The sequence below is a fragment of the Monopterus albus genome, unplaced genomic scaffold (assembly GCF_001952655.1).
Source record: "Monopterus albus unplaced genomic scaffold, M_albus_1.0 scaffold31.1, whole genome shotgun sequence".
In the NCBI taxonomy this organism is placed as follows: Eukaryota; Metazoa; Chordata; class Actinopteri; order Synbranchiformes; family Synbranchidae; genus Monopterus; species Monopterus albus.
The window spans coordinates 1,315,102-1,331,332 of NW_018127911.1; the positions used below are offsets into that span (position 1 = coordinate 1,315,102).

Genomic DNA, 16,231 nt, shown 5'->3' on the forward strand with positions numbered 1-16,231 from the left:
GACAATGTAATATAATATACTGAATGATTATGCATCTTAACACTAAATGACACAATATATTATATTAATGCTCCAGATGAACATATCCTTGTAACCAGATAATTAAGCATAGGGTCGACACTATAAAAATGGGTTTTAGGGTGGTCATTCATTTCTTCCACAGCACTCTAAGTTTAGGTGCTTAGTTACTGGTCTCTTTGAGGGCTCTTCTGAAAAGCTTTCTTATATCTGAAATGAACTGTTATGGCATAAATTCCAAGGAATTTTTGTGGTGTTGTAATAAAGTGGTTAAAATTCTTCTTCAAAAAAAAACAAAAAAAAAAACACCAGGCATAGGGGTCAAAGGTAGTGATAAAATAATTCAATGTGGATTTTTAAACATTATACTTTAAAATACTATTCTGGACCATTATTGTGGAATAAAGATTGCGAAATTATCAGCAAAATGGCATAACTATCTTAAGAATAATACAGCAATATATTGTATATCCTGGACTGTGATTGTAATATTAATTGTTATAGGCTTCAAGTGACTATTTCTGGTTAGAGCTGTACAACTAAATATAATTAACCAAAGCACAATCAATCAACCCTCTTTTTTGAGTGTGGTCAGGCGAATTTCTGCACAGAGGCACACACATGCAAGGCAATACTAATCACAGTGCTCATCACTGTGGGTTTGTGCATTACAGGAGTGTCAGCGTTTCTCTTTTGCTCTGTGATTCCACTGTACTGCACCTGGTGTGATGCGACAGATCAATCTACAGTAAAACCCCAAGCCAGACAAATCACATAAGAATAAAAGATGCAGGGGCTTTTGTGCACGTTGTCATTGATTCGTTTTAACAACGACTTTCATCATTAAAATAATAATGATAACGTGCCTTAATGGAATTCTGTCATATAAACCATCAGATTCATTTTCCTTACATTGCACCATGGTGGTAGATTCAATTTTGCAGGAATCTCTTTGTGCACAAGTATTTAAATCTGATGTACTCATTCTGTCTTTCCATCATACCATAAAACTTGCAGGTGAATAAATCAAGTTATTTCTAGCACAATTTCGCTTCTTTAAGTATTTAAGAAAGTGCTTAGAAAACTACACTTGATCTTAATGAATTCTTAGAACGTCCCTGAAAGCAGAGGTTAAATCATTTAATTCCAGTGCCAGAATCTGAATTTTCACTTGTCCCATAAAGCAAATATGTCATCCTCAGTCGCAGACTATAATATATGACTGATTAAGATGTTTCACAGAGTAGGCAGCTGGCATCTTAGCAAGTATTTCTCCGCCAAAGTCGCCCTTCAGCTAAAAACCCGTAGCCTTTGAAACCACCTTCGGTTTCAGCTGCTGCATCTTAGCCAGAGGTCTAAAAGTTAAAACGATACATTTTGATAGCTCATAGCCTATCTTATTTCCTCCAAAGCCCCGACGACCGGAGCTTGTATCATCTAATTAATCCCTGGCATGACGTGATCCAAGGCAGGTACAGAAAACAGGGAGTTGGCGAGGATGAACGACCATTACGCAGGTTGTTATGACATCACCATGGGCTGGCTATAAAGCTGTGAGGATTAATACACCGAGTTAGAGGAGCACTTGAGGAGCTTTGGAGTAAAGGACCCGACAGAAGCCTCATATGCTTAACAGCTGATTGGCTGCTGCTACCGTCCATCTTTCTGAACTTCAGCAAAGAGGAATCCCTTAAAGAACACGAGACTTGTCAAAATGAACTTGTCGTATCTAGTAGCTTGTGGACTTATGGTCACCCTGCTTTCTGTGAGGATGGGGGCAAAGCCATTATCCCAGGCTCAGCAGAAGGTAAGAAGTTATTTCAACTATGTTCTACTATATTTATTCGTATTACTGAGAACTAAGACAGTTTATTTGCTTCGCACTTCTAGTTGTTGACAACTGAATGAGCGAACAGCTGTTTTGTTGGTCAGACGCCCCAAACTGTTTTACGCGTCATAACCTATTTCATAATTGCGGTCATGCATAGTAATTCAGAGGAGGCAACGCTTTCTACACCCTGAATCTAAAACTTTTCACCAGATGATCTTTTAAAATCACAATGTGTTTTATATTCATTGATGTCTAACTCCGACAGCCACCGTCACTATGTATTTTACTCTCCAGCATAATTTGTCAGTTATAGCATTTAAGCTTATTTTGAAATAACTTGACAAACACTTAAAGTCAATGAAATCAAACTCTTTAGGCGGAAACCATTCACATTAAGCATGATAAGAAAACTTTACGTGATTAATATATTCAGGTTCGACTTTGGATGGAGCTATTTCAATTGTTGTTGGCAAAACCGACTACAACAAACTAAACGTTTTGTGCGTAAAATCACCATCACGGATAATAGTACCCTGCAGAATCAACCGAATAACACTGAAACTTCAGAAATAATTATTTGAAATACGTTTTAGTTATCACCTTAGAGGAATTTGATGCACAATCTGCGCTCAGCGTAGAGGAGTGAGATACAAGCACATGTGACGAGTAGGACTTGAAGTGTCAGAGCTGAACTGTCCTAACAATGAAAGTGAAGCTTCCTCTCGGGAAATCAACAACATTAAGTATTTCCTTTCAGAACTGAATCGCTGCAACATCATGTGGATATATTCTGGATATATACTGGATTTTGGCCAGACAGAACAGTCGATCTATAGCGCTATGCGTAAAATATGGCAAAGATCATTACATTTTCCCTCCTGGTCAATGCACACGGTGTTCGGAAGCACTTATATTCACTAAGCTGAAGTTTACCTCGATTTAAAATCAAAGGTTATGCAAACGGCTGCTCTGCTCAAACAAGCACCAAGCATGTACTTCAGTTGTATCAAAAGCATATCTCTTTGCACAGCGTATTGCCTAAGGGAAACATCGTTTATTTTCTCAATCTGTATTCCAGTCTCTTAGAGGCTTGCTGGGCGAGGAGCTGGCGGAGTTTCTAGAGTCGGAGGAGAGGGAGAAACGGCTAGATGCTGTGCGCTCTCGGTTACGGTTACTGCGAGATTTACGCATGGACACCCGGGCCAGAGGGATGTGGGCTCGTCTCCTTAACGACCAACCCGCTCCTAGAAGACACAAAACGGGAAACAAGAAAGGGGGCTCTACTCGGAGTGGCTGCTTCGGGCACAAGATGGACAGGATAGGAACCATTAGTGGCATGGGTTGCTAGGCTTGGAGCAGTGCTGTGAAGGTGAGACATCGCTCATATAAAACTCCCACTTCACCCTTACTTTCACTGTAGTCTGACATATTTATACATAAGCAGAACAAGGAAGGCAAAAGGGAGAAAATGAAACATTCAGAAATGGAAGAATGGGTGGAAGGATGAGAAAAGAAACAACCGAATAAGAGAAATGAACAAAATCTAGGATGTGTGGTGTAAACGGATGGAAGTACAGGAGAATAAAGATTAGATAATATAAGTAAAGAAAGAAAAGAAACAAGGACAAAAGTGATGAGTGAAAACGCTTAAACTATTTTTTGTTTCATGGAAGGGCCTCAATTGGTCTAGTGTATAGCTGCAAAAATAGGACTAAAGGAAGGAAGGAAGGAAGGGTGGGAGGAAGTGAGGGGAAGAGAAAGAAAATGAAAGAAAGACCTGAAAAAGGAATTATGATCAAGTTAGACTATTATTATTATTGTTCTTAATTGTGTCTGAGGACACTGCATGCTTTGAACCTAGTTAGGCCAGTTTAGTACAAGTGGCATCATTAGACAGTATAGCAAGTGTAGAGTGATGAACATGCATGACTGTATTATGTCAAGTAAGAACACAACTATAAGGTGCAAGTTTATATGCTTCCTACATCATAGGTTATGTAAGCAATCACAGTAAGCACAACCTCAGCTGCCTGATTGGCTCATCATTAGAAGCTGAGGTGATGTTAAGCTACACTGGGGAAAACGAACAGGAAATCACACTAAACTAGGGATATAGTTAAGCATCGACCTACAATCTAGCTGTGTTCCCTCCTCAGGACCCCCTTAAGAAGTAGCCCACTTAAACTAATGGAAACTAATATATGGGAGACGATCCAGTGGACCTTGAGGAAGTCTACTTTTGTATTTCTGCACACCATCATGAATTATCCCAAAAGGGATGTATCAAAGAAAGACACTTTCGGCTTTTCCCGTTTTTAGGGGTCGCCACAGCGAATCGTCACACTGACGACTCGCATGTTGACATTTGGCACATGTTTTACGCCAGATGCTCTTCCTGACGCAGCCCTGATTCAAACCCGGGGCGCAGCGACGAGAGCGCTGCGCCTTTACCACTAGCCTACCAGAGACGGCCCCAAGAGGGATGTATCAAGTTTATATATATAAAAAAAAAAGCACAGGGAGAGATGTGTGAGGGAATGGAGACAAGCAAATCCACGCACGTATACACACACTTTCAAATGAAGCACCCTGTGGTGAGCCTTTGTGGGAAGTGATTTTAACATTGGTGGGGGCTGTGGTGTAATAAAATAATGAGGAAGTTCATGCACAATTAGTCTTGAGACTTAAGGCCTTTTTGTGGTTGTGACAAACTGTGAAATTCTAATGGGGGGTGTGATTTTGTGACTAACCTGAGTGACTGTGTGCATTTATGTTTTTCATCAGTTGACACAGGCGTTTCCTCCCATGGGCTGCAGTGCATCATAAATGTAAAAGTCAGTGTTAGACGTGTTTGTCAGAGATGAAATGGTTAGGTGAAAAGTCAACAGTTTAACCAAGCATAAAGCTGACATGAAAACATGGAGATTCCCAAAATGAGGAGAGGCTGATGAATGAATGAATCCTTGTTTATTACATTTTTACTTGCTCAATCTAACCTTACTTCTCCTTTTTCTTGTCTTTCTCTAGATCTATGGATGATGGGTTTGGACAACAAAAGGTTCGCCTTGTTCTCACCTATGGGGAAAAATGCACCAAATGACAGATTTTTGGTACGAATCTCACCACAGCCAGCATTACCGTAACAAAGACTGAGATGAATGACATATATATTGTATTTAATTTTTTTTTTTAACGACATGGTCAATAGATACAGACACAGGTGCATGTGTCAATGCATACTACAAAATGGTGGACAATGGTGTAGAAACTGCAAACTGCAAAGCTGTATATTGCTGCTGCTGTACATTCATGTACTTCATCGTCCCTGCATATATGTATTTATGTTTAAAAAAACTATTTATATGTTTATAAAAAGAGATATTTATAAATACATTTTATTTATGTAACATTTTGAAAATGAATGAAAACTGCAGGTCAATTATGTTTGTAACTTTCTTTTGTCTCTAATAGTTGTAAATGTTTTCAAAAATTATAAAAAAAAAAAATCCATGTGCACTTAAACGTATCTTCTCAGGGTTTTATGTTTTAGTGAAATTGGTAATTTTACCAAACCTTTTCTGGCTGCCAGGTGAAAAAGTGGTAGCTTGAAGAGCTACAAAAAATGCTGCCTTGTTTGCAGCTTCACTACCATTCGAGTTTATGGAGTTTACATTTTGCAAATGGTCATTATCAAAAAGTGTAATAGAACGTTCTACACTAATATTGGCATATGTAACATTAAAATGACTAATCTGGGGAATGGCAGCTTTTGGTCATATGCCATACTCAGACTTAACTATTCTGGTTAAGGATAATTTGGAGAGTTCATCTGTTTTATTGAGCATTTGGCCTGCACCTGAGAACTGGAGATATGTGACTGCCACTGTACACATATTAAGTGTTACTTTTACAGTTGGTGCAGACCAACTGCCTAAGCTTTTTGAATCAACATGCAGTAAGGTACCATGCAGACAAAGGGTTAAAGCACTTTAAAAGTTAGAGTGAGGCAACAGAAGAATAAGATGACTAATCATTTAACAATAATGAATTCAGTGGGCCAAAGTCTTAAAAACGAACTGGTTCATGTGATCCTTTAGAGTATTAGCATCCAGTGCACTATGAAGAATATATATGTTGGAGGTAGATTTAGGGGACCGAAGGGATAATGAGATTCTCTAAGCAGTAAGCTTTCAGTTCTTGTTCCATTAATTCTTGGAATTTGGATCCAAGTCAGGCCTTTACATTCACAGCTTTAGGTTTTATGACATTGAAAGTAACAGTACCTTCCTTGATTCACATTATGTAAAAGCTGTTTCCAAAAAAGAAGGCGTTGAAGTTGAACTGATTTTCTGTTGAAGAACAGAAAATGGCATTGAATTTGTGAGATGTTGAAAGAAACAAACAACCTGAGAATTATTGATGAAAAAATATAAAAGTAAGTCTATAAATGTCTATTTTTATGAGAGATAAAATGTGCTAATGAATCAGCCAGCACAGGGACTAAGCCGTAGAAAATGAATGAATGAATCAGCCAGCTAAAGTTTCTGGGACAGGTTGTTCCACAGTATCATGGTATAATCTGCTGAGGTGAGAGTCAGAGAGACTGTGGAGCAAGATCTGTTGGCTGTGCTTTTCAACCTGAGAAAGAGATGGTGGTACTGAATGTGCTTTACAGAGGTGTTGAAAACTACCATTCATTCCATGTATAATTTGCTTTGGGCTCCTATAGATCTAAACATTTAAATTAGTGCGACCCAAGTCGTGTTTATGAGGTCCACACCCTAGTGTGCATGTGTTACTGCTGCACTTATACACTTAAGTCCAAATAATTTTGAGAACACCACAGGTTTACTCTAATATTTACAGCTGTGCCAAGTAGTTTAACATTGATGACTAGCATTAACATTTTCTCTCACTAGAGGGCCCAATAGAGCTGAAAGAACATGAACAGACAACTGCTGCAAACACACAATGCAACCCATCATTTAGCAATCTATGAAAGATTCAATTTGTAAAGGTTGAGTGACTCATTTGATGATGATTTCAAAACCTAATTAATTTTATCCCATGTGTTAAAAAGCACAAAATACATTTTTTCATAATATTACTGCAGTGAGATGTTATCAGAAGGTTCCATTCATTAAAAAGCTATTTATTATGATTGGCGTGTCTCTTTATTTTGATAAGGGGCTGCTGACAAACAGAAAAACCTTTTTACAAGCGTACTAACTTACATACTGTATACACATACAAAAATGATGTACATGTTCAGTACAAACTGGTTACCTAACAGTGACACTAGATGCTAAATGCTACATTTACAATAAAACACAAAGGCAAAACATACACTTTATATAGTTGATGTCCAAATTGCAGGAACAACTGTCAAAAACAATAATAAAATAAAGGAAGCATTGTGTAAAATCAGGATAACACCTGTCAAACAGGGACAAAAGCTTCTCATAAGCTGAAGATCATCAGCAGAGAAGCACTTACATTTAGGATAATTGCTAAAAAGAACCCTAGAGAATTAAAACAACACTACTGTGTCTAACTTAATGCTCCATGTTCAGCTTCATTAGGCTGAGTTGAACCAGATCTGCCATTCATTAAATGTTTACATCAAAGGCCAGATAAACAACCTTGTGTGAGAGCACAAATTATGGAGTCTCATAAGAGCTATATGATTTGACAAGTGCTTTGACTATTTGCATAACTAAATGAATATTTCATAGGGCTATGACTTACACACATCTTCCTCATAATGATCCTATATTCCAATTAAAATGCCAAACTGCCCCAGCCTATATCACAACAGAACCTCTTTGATGAAAACATATTTTACTGCAATGCAAGATATCTCTTCTAGCCTAAAATCCCTTGATGCATCTATTCCCCTCCCTCTGTGTGTGATTATATAAAGAAAAGATAAAAATGTTTTGAAGACTTTGAGGAAATATGGGTGAACTATATACATACCTCCAGAATCAATAGACACAGCAAACATTCTGACTTGTCATTGACCACAGGTTTAGCTAATAACCTTAATGATGTAGTTTCCCAGCATGCCACATCAGTGAACAAGAATGCACAATACCAGGATCCTATAAAGTGAACGCACATCTCTCACTGTATTAATTATCATCCTATTACAGGTAGAAAAATCTTATGACATAAACATAACAAGAAATAAGATGTTTTAATATGAAAACTACCCTTCTTTCCTGATGAACAGTGTTTTCACAAAGGCACAGTCAATTTAGATGAACAAGGAGTTTGGATGAGTTGACACAAACAATAAGGCAAAATAGTAGAATAACTGGATATTCTTAACATAATACAAGTGTTTTAATAAATAATTAGCACGCACCTGTTCTAGTTGAGAAAAATTCAAATCAGATCAGTGTATGACCAGTAGTTTCAATTTGTTTACATTCTATTATCAGTAGTGCCCTACATCATAAACTGTTGGTAGTCTCATCTCATTGTGGGATTTCAATAATATGCTATCAGACAAAAGTCAATTAAATGTAAAACTGTGTCCAAACTTTTAACTAGTAGTGTATATACAATGAAAGAGAGGTTATGCTGGTTTGGATGGAATGATTTTCATTACACAGGGCCCTGTGAAATAGAGCGCTGGGTAATGTTAAGGATGTAAAATGCAATGCTGCCTCTGTGTGGTGTTGAGGGTCAATTGCTCAAATGAGTTGTTCTTGTCTCCTGGGAATTACCTGGTGGAATGTTCTATATCTAACACATAAATGCATACATAAACACACACACACACACACACACAGAGAGAGAGAGATGTTTCCAAGATCAGAATGAACTTTCACTCTCAAAATTTTAGACAACATACTGTAGATCTTAAAATGCACAATATACTGGAAACTTGACCATCTTTCAATTCAATTTCTTATAATGGAGAACATTTGACAGTGTTACATTCTTATATAGGCTACAGTAATTTGATTCATTAATGTGAAAGCATATTACTTAAGTATCCTACTTTTGGCTAACAATTAACTGTATAGTCCTATCATATTTTATAATGATATATCTAATCTTAATCTGCAAAGCAACTAACTTTATGCCAAAGGTAAAAGGTTTTGCAGTTTCAATGCAGTGGAGCAGAAGTAGGCCATACAGCAGGAAAAATGAAAGTACTAAAGTAAAGTAACCCTCAAATTTGTAAATTACTTGATAAGATATTTAGCCAGGATACCACTGCTCTATCAGGTTTATCCAGGCGTTGTGATGTGGATGCAGCCCCGCAGCTAGTACTAGCCTACCTGCAGTGTCAGCATGGTGGGTTACTACACGTGGTTGATGGCAACTGTCTCATACCACGTGATCCATATAAACAACTGTTTTCCTAAACAAAAAAATTTAAATGCCTACCATATGGAAATAACTTTGAACTGCTTTAGACTAGGACCTTTGACAGACTGCCAAGTGACTCGTTATTTATTTCATGTATATGTTCCCAAGCGCAGTTAATAATTTATAGTTTGTTTCTGTGGGGTAATAAATTCCATGTTGCCTATATAGGTTGGCGCGGGCACGATGCAAAAGTGCCAACTTGTGATTGGTGGACAAAATCACGTGGGTTAGACGACCTGAACGCGCAAAGCAGGAGAGAACGAGCGCGTCTTCGTTGTATCTGTCTTTCCTGGCTAATCTTCTACGGAGTAGGCAGAACCACGTGCATGCGTTAGTTGTTTCGTTATTTATCTCCAAACGTCCAGTTTATTGTGTTTCATTGAAACACGCGGCAGCACCATGGTGAAATTAGCAAAGGTAAGACCATTTTACGTATATATTGCTATTTAATATGCGCGTTTGTGATAGAAACGAAGCTGTCGTAAGTAACGCTTGCGGCCTTCACGGAGAAGTTAAGTGCGTTTGTGAGAAAAATGAAATCTGGCACTGGGGAAAATGCCTGCACATATTCTGCAGCCGATGCTTTCTGTTCATTAATTGCACCGATTCTCTATGGTCCTCCTTGGTCAAAATAGTATTGTGAAATGACACTAGTACAGTACGTTTCTTGTCGACTGAGATCAGCCATGTTTGTGTTTGCCTGCTGTTTTTTTTTTGGCCTACTAAGCCAATGCTAACCGACTACTCAAGATGGCACTCGTGCGCGCTCTCGGCTTAAATTAAGCGTGTAATTTGGAGATGCATAGAAGAAGAAATAAACTTAAGTGCATGCCACACGAGTTTGCCAGCTATCAATAACACTTGGACAAGGGTTATTAGACGTTAAATATACCTAACTTACCTATTGTAGACTTGGCTAACGGCTAGCATTAGCACGGTGGTTAACGTTAATATGCAGAGTGTATTTCCTTATAACGTTACATAAACTTAGCTAATATAAGTATTATGCCTCTCCTTTTTGAACTGAGGTTACGCCGCCGGCGTCTTTCTTGATAATATAAGGTGCTCACTGTGCGCTTAAAAGCTCGTCTCCAAATGGTAAAATTAGCCACCATGCTAACTGCCCAACCTCCTGAGCTCCACGTGGGTTATGCGCCTGCTCGGAGTCTTACATGAGGTATAAACCAGATTGTCCCGCAATATAACGTGTACCCACAGATACACAGCAACTCTGGTGAAATGATTAAATTATGATAGAGGGAGGGCTTCGGGTGTTGTTAACTTTGAAGTAATAGTTACCGTATAGTGCAAACCTGATGAATAAGAATTGCAATGACTTACCTCTAGATTTCATTCTGTAGTAAAGCTTGTGCTTTGAATAATGAGTAAAGTTACTAATTTAAATATTTCGTTTGTTTGTATTTTACCCCTCTTCTCACAGGGAGCAAATAAGCAAATGGCTCAAAAGAAAAAGGCCCCTCCACCTCCTAAAGAAGTGGAAGAGGAATCTAATGAAGAAGACAGCAGTGATGAGGAAGAAGAGGTAATCAGAGTTTAAGTATTTTTGCATATTTAAACTAATTGAAAATGCAAAATTTAAAGGTCATTTTTTCAATTGCAGGCATCTCCACCTAAAGCAGTGAAGAAAGCCACCCCAGCTAAAGGCACCCCAGCTAAAGGCACCCCGGCTGTTAAAAATGGCACTGTTGCCAAAAAAACAGAAAGCGATGAAGATGATGACGAAGATGATGGTGATGGTAAGTAGTGCAAGGGTTGGTTAGACAGTCATTTCATTGTTAAGACAGTATTTTAAGTTGTGCAGAAATTATGGACATGCAAGTATAAAAGTGCTGGTGTTAACACATCACCTTGTAGTTAATAGTCATCTGAATTATTGACCTCATGATAAGGTACTTAGCATAATTTTAACACAGCACAGTATTAACATTCTGAATTTGGCTGTCAGAATCTGTATCTTGGAATAAATGTAGGATAGGTACATCTTTTGAGGGAATCAAAGTCAAGTTGGATAGCACGTTGCCATATTCACTTTGATTTACCCTCAACTATTTTCAAATTAACTATAAAAGTTTAAGTCTTGTGCTTTGTCAAACAACCTACAGAGGAAGAGTCTGAAGAGGAAGCACCCCCACCAAAAAAGACCCCTGCAAAAGCAACACCAGCTAAACCCACACCAGCCAAGGTGGCCCCCCCAAAAGCTGAGGAGTCGGATGATGATGATGACGACGATGATGATGGTAAGACCAGTAGTATTGCAATGCTGACTGCAGAAAAAAGATTTAAAAATATTAGTGTTTTTGTTAAGCTAATTATTAGTAGCTGAACTAAATATTTCCAGCTTGCCTGAACTTTTCCATTTTAAGTGAAAATCACACACATACCCTCCATTTCTTGGCATACATGCTGTTGATAAGTACTCATGTGTGTTATGTACGGAGGAAAAGTGAATGCAGCGCTATGTCTTCGGTACCGGTGTGTATTTTATCGTCTGCCGGTTCTATCCTCAATCGCTGTGACATTCTTGCCTGTAATGACTTTTTGGTGGAGTTGAAAGATGTTTTGCCTCTGCAGATTTTACTTTGATGAATTGCCATGCCATTTTTATTACAATTATTATTATTCACAATTCTGGTGTGTATTGCCTCATTGTAGATGAGGAGTCAGAAGAAGAGGCCCCACTACCCAAGAAAGCAGCCAAGCCCACTGCTAAATCTGCTGCCAAGCCCCCAGTGAAGGCTCAGACTGCAAAGGAGTCTTCTGACGACGACGATGAGGAGGATGAAGAGTCAGAGGAAGAGGCCCCGCCTCCCAAGAAGGCAACTCCAGCTAAACCAGCTGCCAAAAAAGCTGCAAAAGCTCAACCTGCTAAAGAGGAGTTATCTGATGATGACGAAGATGGTTAATACCTTTTGAGTTCTTTTGTTTCTTGTTTCTGCTGGTGTAAATGTATTGGCTTTGAAACATAGCTGTATGATGATCAACAAGGGACTTAATACTGATCATGTATGATGTCACCTTTTTCCTTCTGATGCAGATTAATGGTAGATTTGTCACTGGTTTGAATTTGGTGACAGTGTCTAATTTAAATTTTTGGCATTCTTTTTGCTTTTCAGAGTCTGAAGAGGAGATGGACACCACTCCTGCTCAAGCAGTCACCAAGGCAAAGAAAGCAGGCATGGTTAAGGCTAAGGAAGAGTCCGAAGAGGATGATGAAGATGACGATGATGAAGAAGATGAGGAGGAGGATGAGGAGGAAGAGGGTAAGTGTCTCTCAATAGATAAAATTCAATGTCAACTGGCAGAACTAGAATCAAGGTAATTACATTTTTTTATGGGTGTGTTACCATGTCTCTGCTTCCTTCACATTGGTGTATCACTATTCCACACTGTTGACTCTTAACTGAAAAATATAAGGTATAGAGAGCAAATGGTGAGGGTGGCGCATATGCACGCGATGGCCCAGGCCCCTCGGCTCCAAACATAATTTCTTTGTACGTGTTACAATGACAATAAATAAAGCTGCTGCTGCTTCAAATGATGAATACTTCAAACATTGAATAGAAGAATTGCAATGAGTAACAGTGCATATTATGTAAAACCTTAGGTACCACAGTTTTAACACTGTTGCCTGTTCCATACTTTCTTCGTGTTGTTTGCTGGTTGGCTGTCTGTCAATTTAAAACACTTTGGTCTCAACAGAAGCCCCGGTGACCCCTGGAAAAAGGAAGGCAGAGAACAAGAAGGGCACACCTCCTGCCAAAAAGGCAAAATCCGAAGGGGAAGGTAAGATTAACTGCAGTGACACGTCAATCAATTCTCAACATTTTAGAGTAGTAATCGACAAAGAACTCAATACTGATGTGAGATGTCACCTTTATTGTTCTGAGCCTGTCTGCCATAGATATTTCAAGTAATAGAGTTGTACACAAAATAAAACTGGAAATCTCTCATTTGGAAGGGTTCTGTCTATTTGTTGGAAACTTGAACTCCAACAAAAACTTCGATGAAATCAAATCATCCTTGAGGAATTTCTTCTCAAAGAAGAATCTTGAAGTCGTCGATGTCCGATTAGGAGCATCCAAGTAAGCAGTTTGTTAAAGATTTTGAGTATTTAGGCCTCTTGTTGTACAGATTCTTGATTGATCAGGTGCACAGAGGTGTAGCAGTCTTAACTTTTTCCAATTTTCTATCCTGATATCAATTCCAATGCTGTTGATTTTTGTCAAAAACAAGCACTGAGTTGGTGTGAATCCCAAGTTTTTTTTCTTTCTTTCCATAATAGCTCGCTGTCTGCAAGAATTTAGCTGATTGATATAAAATTTGTTTAATTCTAATACAGCTTTATGATTGATTATTAGTCACTACATTCTGACACTTGATGGACCTTTTCATATTGAAAACTAAACTGTGTATCCATCCCCAGAAAAATAAGTGATATATTGATGCAGCCCAAGCCACTGTACTACAAAATTTGCTTGAAGTAAATGGTTGGCTTTCTTTTTGTAGCCGGAGTGTATAATTGCTGTTGCATGGTTTGCCTCAACAGAAAATTTGGTTATGTGGAGTTTGCATCTGAGAAGGACATGCAGAAGGCAATGGAGCTCAATGGCAAGAAGATCATGGGTCAGGAGGTGAAGCTGGACAAGGCCCGAAGCAAAGAAAACTCACAGGAAGGCAAGAAAGGTAAGAGATGGTTTCATCAAAATTTCTGTGCACATCTGGGAAAGTAAAAATGGAACTGGTGCATTTCCAGACAAATTAGTCAACAAACAAAACTAGTCACAATACCTGTGCTGACAATGTTTCTCCCACAGAGAGGGATGCACGGACACTGTTTGTGAAAAATCTTCCCTTTTCTGCAACGGTTGATGACCTGAAGGAAGTCTTTGAAGATGCAGTTGAGGTCAGGTTACCTCCAGGCCAGAACGGTTCAAACAGGACTGAACAAATACATATGCTATACACGGCAGTACACAAACAAGATTTTACCTATTTTAAATCAATATGTGGTGGTCAATGTTAATGCAGCAGCTCACCACAAATAAATCGATGTATAGCAAACACTGTGTTTTCTAGAAGCCCGCCACCCATATACACCTGATCAGCATTTTGATTTTAGTCTTGTTCATCTTCAAGTCATTGTCCCCTCTCTGTTGACAGTATTGCCTACATAGAGTTCAAAACTGAAGCTGAAGCAGACAAGATGCTTGAAGAGGCCCAGGGAGCTGAGGTACAGGGGAGGTCCATTGTCATAGACTATGTTGGAGACAAGAGCCAGAAAGGGCCCAAGGTGGCAGGTAAACTCTTCAGACACTTTGTAAATACAAGGCTGCATTAATATTTAAACTGCCTGACACTTCAGTAATTAAAGGGTTTGTGCTTAAAGTAATTGATTGAGCGATTTAAGTAAAATGTTTGCAGTTGTTGTATTTAAGCAATAAGATGTAATTCCCACTTAAAATCTACTGCAGATCATATGCCATTCATATTTGGTTTTCCTTTCCTCCTCTCCTTGTAGCATCAGGAGCTGCCAGTAAAACACTGGTAGTGAATAATCTCGCATTTAGTGCCACAGAGGAAGTCTTACAATCCACATTTGAGAAGGCTGTCTCCATAAGGATTCCACAGAGAGATGGCAGACCCAAAGGGTAACTATCTGTGTAGTATATAACTGTATTGAAGGCAAATGATGACTTGCCCTTGTTAGATGTGGGTGTTCCCTACATCTGCTGTACAACAAGCATCTAAGTGAGAAATAACTTGAGAAAATATTAATGATGTGGCACATTTGTGAGATGGCAAGGTTATTCTAACACCATGTTAATTAAACAGATTAGGACTCTGTCCTGACATGATTGAAACCCTCCACCCCGGTAATTGGAATTTGTTTTAATGATCAAGTATGTTCAATGTTTTCTAATGTTACGCTTCTTTCCTTTAGTTTTGCTTTTGTAGAGTTTGAGAGCACAGATGATGCTAAAGAAGCTTTGGAAAACCTCAACAACACAGATATTGAAGGCCGGTCTATCAGACTGGAGTTCAGCCAGAATAGTGGTGGCAGAGACGGGGGCAGAGGAAACTCTGGTAGGTCGTCATACTGAACCAATATGAGTAGTTTTGTGTTTCATCTCGATTGACTTGGTCAGATTTGATGATAACTTGATTTCCTGAAATTCTGTGATGATTCAAAGATAGTCAAGTCCTGATCTGGTCCAGGCATGAGCCTTTAACTTGAAACATTTGTATTTGTCCAAATGAGCATTTTGGTGGATAAAATCTAAATAGGCCATAAAAACCATAGTTTTAATGATGGCCTCTCTTTGCTATCAGGCCCAACAAAAACGCTCTTCGTCAAGGGTCTTTCTGAGGACACAACAGAAGAGACTCTGAAGGATGCATTTGAGGGTTCTGTAGCAGCCAGGATAGTCACAGACAGAGAAACGGGGTCATCAAAAGGGTAAGTGGGGAGTTGTACATGTTTCTTGCTGTTCATTCTTCTCATGAGCACCGCCCTGTCCAGCAGTGACAGCGCATGGATTCGCACGAGAAGTAGAGCAAACTCGCAGTTAAACAGGCAGCGACCTTAGTGGGAGTTGCCCATGTCTGATGTGAAACAAAAGCAACATGATTTAAAAATATTATGAAATGGAATCCTATTTTCTTAGGTCAAGTACCTAATCGGTTTTACAGTCTTATCGTTTTACACATCACTTCTTGTGTGTATGAGAGACTTGACGTCTGTTGAGCGTTTCCTCTTGTAGAGAAGTGTAACCAAGCTCACCTGTCTTGCCCTGCAGCTTTGGCTTTGTGGACTTCGACAATGAGGACGATTGTAAGGCGGCCAAGGAGGCAATGGAGGATGGTGAGATTGACGGCAGCAGGGTGACCCTGGACTATGCCAAGCCCAAGGGTGAAGGCGGCTTCCGAGGTGGCCGCGGTGGTGGATTTGGTGGCCGCGGTGGTGGATTTGGTGGC

At 39.0% G+C, this 16,231-nt stretch overlaps 2 protein-coding genes across 2 annotated transcripts in view; both read left to right on the forward strand.

Moving 5' to 3' along the window:
- Window positions 1-1,608: 1,608 nt before the first annotated feature.
- nppc (natriuretic peptide C) lies at window positions 1,609-5,168 on the forward strand. The gene is made up of 3 exons (XM_020596843.1): window positions 1,609-1,825; window positions 2,928-3,218; window positions 4,877-5,168. The coding sequence occupies exons 1-2, from the start codon at window positions 1,733-1,735 to the stop codon at window positions 3,195-3,197; spliced, it is 363 nt and encodes a 120-aa protein (XP_020452499.1). The 5' UTR covers window positions 1,609-1,732; the 3' UTR covers window positions 3,198-3,218; window positions 4,877-5,168.
- Window positions 5,169-9,420: 4,252 nt separating this feature from the next.
- The window catches only part of ncl (nucleolin), a 7,511-nt gene continuing 700 nt past the window's right edge, over window positions 9,421-16,231 (forward strand). The window contains 15 exon segments of the mRNA XM_020596844.1: window positions 9,421-9,652; window positions 10,677-10,778; window positions 10,857-10,992; window positions 11,359-11,493; window positions 11,909-12,154; window positions 12,370-12,516; window positions 12,956-13,039; window positions 13,215-13,338; window positions 13,803-13,939; window positions 14,071-14,195; window positions 14,415-14,553; window positions 14,775-14,904; window positions 15,198-15,340; window positions 15,587-15,713; window positions 16,054-16,231. The exon segment at window positions 16,054-16,231 is cut by the window's right edge and continues 3 nt beyond it. Coding sequence (XP_020452500.1) covers window positions 9,635-9,652; window positions 10,677-10,778; window positions 10,857-10,992; window positions 11,359-11,493; window positions 11,909-12,154; window positions 12,370-12,516; window positions 12,956-13,039; window positions 13,215-13,338; window positions 13,803-13,939; window positions 14,071-14,195; window positions 14,415-14,553; window positions 14,775-14,904; window positions 15,198-15,340; window positions 15,587-15,713; window positions 16,054-16,231 — 1,971 coding nt within the window. The 5' untranslated portion in view covers window positions 9,421-9,634.